General features: G+C 36.9%; 1 protein-coding gene across 2 annotated transcripts in view; it reads left to right on the forward strand.

Annotated features, from left to right (window-relative positions):
* TESK2 (testis associated actin remodelling kinase 2) overlaps positions 1 to 12,447 on the forward strand; it is a 113,306-nt gene that overhangs the window by 62,076 nt on the left and 38,783 nt on the right. For both annotated transcript variants that reach the window (XM_081055015.1, XM_081055016.1), the window contains exon 4: positions 7,068 to 7,116. In XM_081055015.1, coding sequence (XP_080911141.1) covers positions 7,068 to 7,116 — 49 coding nt within the window. The remainder of the gene's footprint in view (positions 1 to 7,067; positions 7,117 to 12,447) is intronic.

Below are 12,447 nucleotides of genomic sequence, written 5' to 3' on the forward strand. Positions count from 1 at the left end.
TTCCATACCCATTGTCACAGAACAAAATATGGGTTTGGAACCAAACAGATGCAGATTCTAGTACCTTCTCCGACCTTTGTCAAATCACGTAAATGCTATGAACCTCATTTTCCTAGATGATAAAATGGAGGTAATTCCATCTCAGGTAATATGTATATATAAAACACCTAGCACAGTTTCTAGGTATAATGTAGGTGAGCAATAAGTAGTAATTTTCTTGACAGCTTTGACGTAATGGCCACAGAACTCTTACTAGGTCCTTTTATGCAGTATTGAGAGGTCCAAGTCTAACAGTAGTGTCAGAGTTTTGTTTGTTTGTTTGTTTGTTCCAGAATGAGGATAGCTAGATGCATTTTAAGTTCCTGTCATGCGTCTCCCTCGCTCTTGTGTATAGATAATACTTTTGAGGAGGGATGACATTTAAACTTAGTGTTTAGCTCTGAGTTTTATACAGAACTGTGAGGTCAAGAAATATTTTACTTGATATAAATGTCACCAAGGAACATAATATTATTTTTCTTATGCTTGTTTAGAAAGAGTCAGAGCCCAAAGTCTATTCTAGATCTATGACCATGATGACATAGGATAGTGACCTATACATTTTTTTTGATTATGTATTGATTATTAGTTTTCTATAGCTGTCATAACAAATTACCACACATCTACTGGCTTAAAACAAAATTATTGTTTTATTGTTCCATAGGTCAGAAGTCTGACGTAGGTCTGACTGGACTAAAATCAAGGTATTGGGAGAGTTGTGTTCCTTTCTGGAGATTCTAGGGAAGAATCTGTTTCCTTACTTATTTCAGCTTTTAGTGGCTGCTTGCATTCCTTGGCTTGCAGCCCTCTCCCATCTCCACAGCTGACATGACTGATTCAGTCTTTTTGACATTGATACTGATTCTTCTGTCTTTGTCTTCCACCTTTGAGGACCGTTGTGATTACATTGGACCCACCTTGATAATGTAGGATCGTCTCTTTATTTTAAAGTCAGATGATTAGCAACCTTAATTCCATCTGCAATTTTAATTCCCCTTGCCATATAACAACATATTCATGGGTTGTAGGGATTAGGACTTGGACATTTTTGGACAGCTTCTGCCTACCATGGTATTCCATTAGGAAAACATTTTCTTTTTTAAAGGTTTTATTGGGGAAGGGGAACAGGACTTTATTGGGGAACAATGTGTACTTCCAGGACTTTTTTCCAAGTCAAGTTGTTGTCCTTTCAGTCTTAGTTGTGGAGGGCGGGCGCAGCTCAGCTTCAGGTCCAGTTACCGTTGCTAGTTGCAGGGGGCGCTGCCCACTATCCCTTGCGGGACTCGAGGAGTTGAACCAGCAATCTTGTGGTTGAGAGGACAATGGCCCATGTGGGAATCGAACCGGCAGCCTTGGGAGTTAGGAGCATGGAGATCTAATCACCTGAGCCACTGGCCGCCCAGGAAAACATTTTTGAGCGCATCCCCAGGTGCTACTATTAACCCTTATTAAATATTAATAAAACTCAATTTCTCTTTTTTATATAAAAATAATATAAATAAAAATTCTTATTTTCTTCCCATACTTCAGTGGATAATCTTGCTCATTTCCCATTTTGGAAACTGTTGGCTGATAATAGTAGGGCCTAGGAAAGGTCTTGCCCTGGAATAAGAATTTTAACTTTTAATTGAATTCAGTAAATATTTACTGAGCATGATGCACAAGGCAGTGTTTTAGTATCTATAAGAACACAAACTACATGGTGTATTTAATCCAGGTCGGCTAACTACTGTAGTAAACAACTTAAACTCTTGTTGGCTTAAATGCTTGTTTCTCATTCATGTCCCAGTCCAATGCATGTTGGGTGGAGGTGGAAAGAGAACAATTTTTACCAAGGACAGGGCCCTAGTTTCCTCCACTTTTTCATCTGCAGGCAAATGAAGAAATAAAGTGTGACAGATAGTGTTGAGGTTTTTATGGGACAGGCCTAAAATGACATCATCACTTCCCCCCCTGGAACTCCACCACTGGCCAGAGCTCTGGACTAAAATCTTAGAATCAATTGTTATAGACATGTAGTCTACTTCAGGAGGAAAACGGAAGCAATTTAGTGAACAAGTAGCCATTCCCTTCCACACATAATATCCCTGCCCTCAAGAACCCTTTAATTTAGTGGAAGAAACAGACATAGATAAAACTTTATGTAGAAGGGCAGGCCTGATAAGTGTTACAACAGAGGTTTATAAGGAATGATATGAGTGTAAAGGGAAGAGAAAGATTAATTTTGTTTAGAAAGATTAGGGAAATATTTGAAATTGTGTCTCTAAGATAGGGATTATTATAACCATCCTCAAAAGGCTACTTTAAGAATTAAATGACAATATGTGGCAGTGCCTGGCATACTAAATGGTATATAAATGTTTGGTGTTATTGATGTTGTTATTTGGAGATATTCTTGAACTGAGTTTTTAAGGTTTGATAGAGCTTTGAAATATGGATTCCAGATGGACTCATTCTAGCAACATATGGAAGTGGGAGAATCCCACTCCACATTTAGGAGTGTGGCAGGTTGTATAACTAAAACATGGAGGATGCAGGTGGATATAATAGGAGATAAAGTAAGGGAGGTTTGAGTCAGATCATTCAGACTCTTGAATAACATACTAAGGAATTTGAACTTTGATCAGGAGCTGTGAACTGCCACAAAAACTTTCTGAGTTGCCAGTAGCTTCTTAAGAGAAGGGATTGTGTCTTGTTCATTTTTATATCTTTTTTATAACTATATGAAGAGGTAATATTTAATTATAATGGAACCCACTGTTTCAGTTTGACTGCTCGCTCTGTCACTTATTACTGTAGCTGTATGACTTTGGGCAAGTTACTTAATTTCTCTGAGTCTCAGTTTCTTTATCAATATGATTGAGGTAATGAAACTACTACTTCACTGGGTTGTGAGAATTAAATGAATATAATGTAAAGTGCTTAGACTAATGCTTGCATAGTAAACTACTCTTTAAGAGTTAGTTAAGAGTTAATCATAAGCATATAATCATTGCCAATATCTGGCATATGAGTATGGTAGGTACTCAATAATTTTTGAGTGGTCAGAGTTGTGTTTTAAATTTACTCAGCAAGTGTTTATATACTGTTATATGCCAGGCAAGAGAATGCTGTTAAGGAGTTTATGGTCTAATAGAGTAGATATTAATATAAGGCATGTTATAAGACATAAAGGTAGGAAATGATGATGCTATAGGAAGAGGTGTAGATGGAGTGCCTTGGTAGTTCTGGAGCGTGTTAGTTCAGAGGGGAGCCAAACTTGTTTTGTGGGAAAGGAAGTATTTCAACTGGGCTTTGAGGATGGGTGGACTGTGGAAATGAGGGGGGAAGGGCATTCTAGCCAGTGGGAATAGCATGAAAAAAGGCCAAGGTATGGGAAAGCATGGCAATGATACTTTATGGGGAATGGTTAAGTCATGCTACAGGAAAGACTGAGAGGCAATATAAGTCTCTGGTCAAAGTCTAATTTACTAGCGGTATCAGAGTTAGGTGGGAGTTTCCTGTTGTAGTCTTACTAACCTTAGAGATTAGCTGTCTTTTGTGTAGAGTGAGCCTTGTTACTCAATGTATGGTACATGGACCAAACAACATCACCTGGGAGCTTATTAGAAATTCAGACTCTCAGTGCCCCTATAGAATCAGAGTCTGCAATTTACATGATTTGTTTCTACATTAAAATTTAGGTAGCACTGATCTAAAAAAAAAACACACGAAAAAACAAGTCTCCCTACTTCTCAACATGTACATATATGTAATATGAAACTAAAAATAACAAGTTGAATAATCATTTCCTCTCATGCATATGCATTAAGAAAGTACTCCCTTCTTGAGCTAAGTAATTCTTGCTGGAATGATTTTGGGTAGTGGGGAATAAGAATTATTCAAAATGTAACTTTTTTAGGTCCTGTCTCATACCAAAAAAGATTTGAGGTTTTATCTACAACTTAGATTTTGATATAATTAGCAATAAAAATTTTAGTGAAAACTTACTGTTAATATTAAAGGCTTTTGTAGATGTGTATCACTTCCCTGTGAAGGATGAGTAATATTTCCCTTTTAAAGTATATTCTGTTTATAGCAACTGGAATGATTAACTCCGCTCAAGCTCATCTTCCGATATAAGCTAATGCCTGTCTCAGCTTGGCAGCTCTGTGACACTGTTGTGGACGTGATGGTGGTGGAAAGGAAATGAAGTTAAGGAGGTCACGCAGAGAAGCTTCACATAGAAGTAGAGTTGTGCGACACCACTGTGATGTGGTGATGTGAGTAGGGGGTGGGGAAAAAGGTAGACAAGAAAACTCACACGAAGCCAGCGGCTGTCTGAATGTGCTGTCTGTGACACCTCCGTAGATGTCGTGGTCACAGTGATGGTGTCCTGGGGGGAAGGGAAGCAAGGGTGTATCACTCCCAAACCAGGTCTCTCCAGCTTCTAGGAGACCCATGACTTTAGAATGTAGACGTCATTTTGCTAGTAGAATCATCCTGCCTAGCTTCTATATAAATATTTGACTAAATAAAATAAATACCTCTTGGTTGGGAGTGTTTTTTCTTATAAAATGAGTTTACAGTGTGAAGCTGATTTGATGATGATTGTTTTTTCATTCAAGAAGCGCTTGTTCAGCATCTTATGTGCAAAGCATTGTGTTTCGGGCACTGTATATAGAAACAAATGAGATGAGATCTGTACTCTTAAAAACTTTTCTTATATTCCAGTCTGGAGAAGGAGCCAGAAATGTTAAACGAAGAAGAAGGGCTAACATTTTCTAGTGCTTATGTTCCAGGAGCCCAAGTTATCTCATTTCATCTTCACAGTAACCATCTAGGTTAGGTAATATTAATGTCCCATTTTGTGAGTGAAGAAACTGAAATACAGAGAGGTCATCAGTAAGAAGCAGAGGCAGGATTCAAATCCAAGCAGTTTTGACTCCAGACCCTGGACCACTTCACTTATGCAAATGAGCAGTCATTACTTGAGCTTGCTTACTACGCGCCAGATGCTATACTAAGTATTAGAAATGCAGAGCTAAATAAAACTCTGAATCTTCTGCAGTAAGGAAAGTTACAAAAGAGTGATGGGGTTTATTATCCTATTTTACAGAGAGGGAAACTAATGCTTGCCAAATAAAAGGTGGAGGTAGGATTTGAACCCAAACCCGCCAACTTCAGAGCCCTTTTAACCAACTTTGTTTTGCTTTCCATTTCTTCCCAATCCAGAGGTAAGTTTCAACTAGTCATTGGAGTCTGCATCCTATTTTCAGTACTGCCTAGATCTTTCCTCAGGTTCTTCCTTTCTCAGGTTCCCAAGTCGCTGGATGCACTTAGAAGAAAAACAGTGATCCAGAAACCACCTCTTGGAGAAACTCTGAAATTTCCACATTAGTAATTTTGGTGGAAGCAGCATGTCTTTAAAACGGCTTTAATATCACAGCCCACCAGGCATTCTACCTCACTCCGTTTCTTTTCACTCATCAGCGCATGTGCGTACTATTTGCCAGGCACTGTTTAGGTGCTGTGATCACAGGAAAGCGTATGATCTGAACTCTGCCTTCGTGGAACTTCACAGTCCTTTCCAGCGTAGTCATTGCTGTGCTACACTCTCACTTGTAGTCAGTCTCTTCCCTTTTCTTAGTTCTTCTAAACTAGAACTAAATTGTGGGTATTATTAGTGAGACTTCCTTCCTGGCAATGTAAACCCCAATTGTCACTGACTTTATGACATTTGTCTCCACCCACTTTATGATCATCAGTCATAATCATTCATCTGTGATTTTTAATTTAAAATTATTTTTATATATAAATATAATCTGTTGGTTTAAAAAAAACTTAAAAATAACGTCAGTGTATACACTAAAAAATGTATACAGTACCACTTTACCCCCTCAGTACCACTTATTAATGTTTCTCGACTTTTTTTTATTAATATACAAACATTTTTCACACAAATGGTATTTGTAGCTAAATGTTTTCATTTAACAGTATATTTTGGAATCTTCCTTCCCATATCAGTGCATAAAGATCTACTTCATTCTTTTTAATGGCTACATAGTATTACAGTCTAGGAATATATTATAAATATTTAACCAGTCTTTTATTGGTGGTTATTTAGATTCATATATACTGGTGAAGTAGATGTCCTTTTATATGTATTTTTGCTTACCCAAATTGAGTATATTTGTAAGATAAATTCGTAGAAGTGAAATCGGAGCAATTAAAATTTTTGCTAAATATGATCAATTACCGTTTGAAAAAGTTGTGCCAAGAATTCAACAGTTTCTCATTCGTGTTTTCTCACCTTCTGAACAACACTGAGCATTATCAATCTTAATCTTTTTTCTCTTGATAGATTTAAAAAGCAATCATCTTCTTGTTTTAATGTACATTTCTTTAATTATGAGTGAATTCGAGCACATATTGATGTTTTTATTAGTCATTTATACTTATTTTTCTGTGAATTCTGTTGTATGTTTTTTCTTACATATTTGGAAGAGGCTTTTTTTTTTTTTTCATGTTAAGGAGTTTGTCCTTTGTCATCCAGCAAATGTGGGCTCCCCCATCTCCCCTGTTTGTTATTTATAAATTACAGACCTTCATTTGGGTAGTCCAACTTGCTTACTTTGTAGATGAGGAAACCTAGCCCCAAATAGTGTTAAGGTTGGTGACTTTTTTTGGCAGGATGGGGGTGAGCATGTAGTCAGATAGTGACAGAGCTGAAATGAGCATGAAGTTGTTTTACTTCCAGTTTGGTGCTTTTTTCATTATACTATGCTATTTTTAAGGCTTACTCCTCTCCCTCTTCCACTATTACGTTTTACCACTAAGTCTTTCCACCTCAACAACATGTTTCATGGTAAACTTAGAAACTTACCAGCCTAGTGTCAAAGATTGAGAGCAATAGGGTTGTACAGGAACCCAGGAGACTTCACAGGTATTGGGTTGTTTCTAATATGATAATTAAACTAGTTTTTCTGTAGGCAGTTATGTTCATGTTCTTTTCATTTATTTAAAAAAAACCCTGTTTTGTTTTGTAGGTTCATGGGTGTGTGTGTACATCAAGGACAATTGCATGCACTTACAGAGGTAAGACTTCAATAGCGTGTTGAAGTGACTTTGCTGCCTTAGTTTCAGCGTTTATGGTTCCATAGTGATTGTTAGATGCATATATAAGGAAAATTTGTGTGCATTTACGTTTATGCAAAAATGGCAATGTTAACAATGTTTTCTTCTGTTGCCTGGAAACAATGACCATATGTCTTAATGCTCTTGGATTCTCTCATTATACTTGGTGAATATTATGAGAATATGAGTGCTCAAATATGAAATTGGTTCTCACTGCCTAGATGACCCCCTCCTAAGCTATGGGATGGTATCACTTGGCTGCAGACTGTATCATGAAAACAATGATCACCCAGAAATGATTGGTGTCCTGATCTAGAATTCCACAGTCACTGCTCTAGTTTCCTGATTGGTCTCATTACTCCTTGGAATCAGTTTACTTCTCCATTCTCATTTCATTTTCTGCCTCTTCTAGGCAGATTAATATGAGATACTCATTACTGAGGCTCTGAGGAACAGAGAATCCTCTCTAGAACAAAAACTTCCCAAATTCAGGTACTGAGTTACCAGTTTCAAAATTTGCTTGGGTGCTTCTTAGAAACACAGATTCCTGGAATCTTCTAGATTTCGTAGGTCTGCATAGGGCCCATGTGTATTCTTTAACGCTCCCTAGATTAGTCTCATGAGCATTGAGATTTTAGAATCTGTGTTCTAGAATGTTTTCACATTCCTCCTTGAGAAGTGCGTGCCAAAATACAAAGTGAAGAAACTTAGGAAGGAAAATTGTTTAACAGAATTTGCAAGAGTATTGGTTTCCTACTGGCTTGGTGTCTGTTATTAGTCCTTAATATCTTATGAAGGAGCGTCTCATGTGCCTCACCCTTTGAGTATATCTCTTTTTTCAGTTATGGAGAGCACCAGAATGTGGAATGTATGTAGCTATGTCTTGCCTCTTATATGGAAGGCCAAAGAAGGTGAAATAGTGAAGTGGTTAAGAGCATGGACTCTGAAGTCCTTATTGCCTAGATTTGAGTCCCTCTGTGCCTCAATGTTTTCATTTGTAAAATGGGAATAATGATAATAGTATCTGCCCCAGGGAGTCTAGATAGAGAAGAGGACTAGTAGCTAAGCCCTAGAGTATTTCAATTTTAAAAGTCTGGGGAGAAGGGCAGATATAAAAGGAGTAGCTAATGAGATAGGAAGGAAAGCATATTGACCTGGAATAGAAAGAAAGAAGGAGTTTCAAAGAGAAGGGAGTAATTAATTGTGGCAAATGTTGCTAATAAGATGACCATCTCAGAGGGATATTTTGAGGATGAATGTAAAATGCTTATTTAACACAGTGCATGGCATATAGTAATTGTTAAATACATTTTAACTATTATAGCTTTTATTATTAACAGTGACTAGTCCCTCCTGAACTCTGAATTGTCAACATTTTTTCATTTGGTACTTAGTTCTATACTGTAGTTAGTGTCATTAAATGTTTTTAAAATCTTTTATTCAAGTAAAGCATAACAGAAAAAGCACATAAATGACAAGCATACAGCTCACTAAATTTTTGCAAATGAACACACCCATAAACCAGCATCCCAGATCAAGAAACATTTTCTGTGTATTTCTTTTCTCAGAAGTGAGTCTATAAATTCTTCAAAGACAATTGTCTCCTTCTCTCAAGCCTTCTACCTGCTAAAGCTCTGACAATACTAATTGTAAAACATATTTGTTGTACTCCCAGCTTATATCACTATTCTCTGAAATGTGAGTTCATTGGAAGGGCTCGTGTATTGGTTTTTCTGATAAAGAAGAACATACTTTAATATTTGGGAGTGGAGTCACAAATTTAGAAGTGGAGTATAATGGAAATGGCAGAAATGAATGATCTTAATACAACATATTCTTGGCCATGTTACACTTTAATAATATTTTCTTTATAGCTTGTGTATAGTCATACACAATATACAGTGCATGTTTTGTGAAGGAGTATGTATTTCCAGTATTATTAATGAGATATTGACATAGCCTATGACATTAATAATTTTTATTATGTTACTAGGCTGATGTGAAGTCCAAATATCCAAATGGTCTTGGTTATTTTCAGATGGCAAAGGCCATCATGACATAGATCTCTGGGTACTCCTACGTTTAATTGCCTTACAGTTGTTTTTCACTTTTGTATTTTTTATTAGTTTCAGGTGCATAAAACGCGGTAATGATTAGTCATTTATACACCTCACAAATTGATAACCCCAACAAGTCTACTACCCATCTGACACCGTACATAGGTATTCTAATACCATTGACTATACTCCCTATGCTGTACTTTATATCCTGTGACTGTATTTTATATATATATATATATATACATATATATGTATATATATATATATGGTGTGATCAAACAATACAGTGAATATTTAAATAAAAATATTACAGTAAAAGACACAAAGCCATTAATCTCCCTCAAAATACTCCCCCTCACTTCAAACACACATATCCCATCGTTCTTGCCACTTTCTGAAGCAGTTCTGGAAGTCCTCTTTCGTGTCTTTAGTTGTGCTGTCGTGGCTGCCTTGATGTCCTGAATCATTTTGACTTTGGGGAAGAGCCAGAGTTGCATGGTGCCAGATCTGGTGGATAAGGTGGATGAGAACACACCGTAATGTTTGTGTTTGACAGAAATTGCTGTACCAGAAGCAATGTGTGACATGGAGCATTGTCATGATAGAGGATAATTTACAACATACTTTAAAACACACCTTCTCTCAACTTTAGCTCACACCTGACTGATGGCACTAAACAAGTTGAAACTTGTCACACACTGTGCACACAGGTTCAACATGCAGCTTCCCATATTGAAGATCACTGCCTTTCCGTTGGACGGCAATCGGCTGCAGCATTCACCATAGTTTGTGATCACAATGGAAAGGCTCTGTGTCACACATCCCTTGTGGTATGGCAATGTCTGTCAATTAAAAACATGACGGTGTATCCTCATCTACTTTATTCACCAGATCTGGCACAGTGCGACTTCCAGCTCTTCCCTAAAGTCAAAATGACCATGTAAGGTAAACATTCTGAATCAATTCAGGACATTGAGGCAGCCATGACAGCATAACTAAACGAGGACTTTCAGAACTGCTTCAGAAAGTAGCAAGAACGATGGGATAATTGTGTTCGAAGTGAGGGGGCGTATTTTGAGGGGGATTCATAGCAATGTGTCTTTTACTGTAATAATTTATTTAAATTTAAACATTCACCGTATATTTTGATCACAGTCCATATATGTATATGTATGTGTTCATATGTAATAGTTGACATTCAATATTATTTTATGTTAGTTTCAGGTATACAGTGCAGTGGTTAGGCATTTATATAATTTATGAAGTGATCTCCCCTTAAGTCTAGTAGCCATCTCTCACCATATGTAGTTTTTACATTATCGATTATATCCCCCATACTGTTAATATATTTCACATTCCTGTGACTGTTTTATGACTACTAATTTTTACTTCCTCACCCATTCTCATCTTTCTCACCCATACCCCCCAACACCCCGCTCATCTAGCAACCATCAGTTTGTTCTCTGTATCTATAAATCTGTTCTGTTTGTTCATTTATTCTGTTCATTAGATTCCACATTTAAGTGAAATCATATGGTATTTGTCTTTCTCTGTCTGACTTATTTCACTTAGCGTAATATCCTCTAAACCATCCATGTTGTTGCAAATGGCAAGATTTCATTCTTTTTTATGGCAGAGTAATATTCCATTGTATAAATGTACCACAATTTCTTTATCCAGTTGTCTATTTATGGGCATTTTGGTTGTTTCCATATCTTGCCTATTATGAATAGTGTTGTAGTAAATATAGGGGTGCATATATGAGGTCTAACAATTAAGTTAGCAAACTTGTTGCAACGCTGTTCCTAATCTGTTTTGCTATCAAGGGATTATTCATTATGAATTTGTACCAACTGGACAAACAGTTAACCAAGTTTACTATATGGAAATGCTGAAAAGTCTGCGGGAAAATGTCTGAACTTTAATGATTCATGACTCTGGCATCACGCCAAAGCACCATTCACATGGCACTTCTGTGAGGGAGTTTTTAGCCAGTAAACAAATGACTGTATTGGAACACCCTCCCTACTCACTTGATCTAGCCCCCAATGACTTCTTTCTTTACCTGAAGATAAAGGAAATATTAAAAGACATTTTGATGACATTCAGGACATCAAGGGTAATACAACGACAGCTCTGATGGCCATTCCAGAAAAAGAGTTCCAAATTGCTTTGAAGCGTAGACTAGGCGCTGGGGTCGGTGCATAGCTTCCAAAGGGGAGTACTTCAAAGTTGACCATAGTGATATTCAGCAATGAGGCATGTAGCACTTTTTCTAGGATGAGTTTGCTAACTTAATTGTCAGACCTCGTATATTTTTGAATTAGTGTTTTGGATTTCTTTGGTTAAATACCCAGGAGTGGAATTGCTGGGTCATAGGTCGTTCTATTTTTAATTTTTTGAGTTACCTCCGTACTGTTTTCCGTAGTAGCTGCACCAATTCACAGTCCTACCAACAATGCACGAGGGTTCCCTTTTCTCCAAATCCTCACGACACTTGTTGTAATTGCCTTTCAATTTTGACTGGGCAGCACAGCTATTTGTTTCAAGAAGAATCACAAAAATAAATTACTAATAACATCTACTACAGCACTTGGAACTTGGATGATATTTAGTAAATATTTCTTGACTGGTGGTATGCCTGCCCTCTACAGTAATGTGAGCACCATTCCTTATTTCTCTAAAAAATTCCTTGTTTATCAGTAATTACAGTAGACAAGCACAGCTTTTGTTAATGCCTGTAAAGTATTGATATTATTAGGAGGAATATTTTTCATATACAGGGGTGATCTGGACTTTTCTGGGCTTGAACCATTTCCACGAGTCTTGATTGGAATTGTAGACATTAATTGAACTTGGAAAAGTCAAACACTTAAGGTGTGTGTGTGTGTGTGTGTGTGTGTGTGTATGTTTTCTTAAACTGCGTGAAGTAAGAGTAGACTTCTAAGTTTTTAAGCAAATAAGTGTTTGTTAAACAGTTTGATAAAAGATCAGAACCTTTTTTTAGGTTTAATTAGTTGAATTAAGAATCCATATTGTATTGAGTAGGAATGCTCCTTAAGTATGGTCTTCGATTCAGAAGAATTAACCTTGTCTTTTATTTAGTCACGAATATCAAGGAAGTGGAAATCTTCTGTTTTTAAATACAGAAAGTATAACCCATATGTCAGTTAGTTATTGCTATATAACATCCAACCACAAAAGCCTCAAAAGACTACAGCAATAAACATTT

The sequence above is a fragment of the Rhinolophus hipposideros genome (assembly GCF_964194185.1).
Source record: "Rhinolophus hipposideros genome assembly, chromosome: 8".
Taxonomy (NCBI): domain Eukaryota; kingdom Metazoa; phylum Chordata; class Mammalia; order Chiroptera; family Rhinolophidae; genus Rhinolophus; species Rhinolophus hipposideros.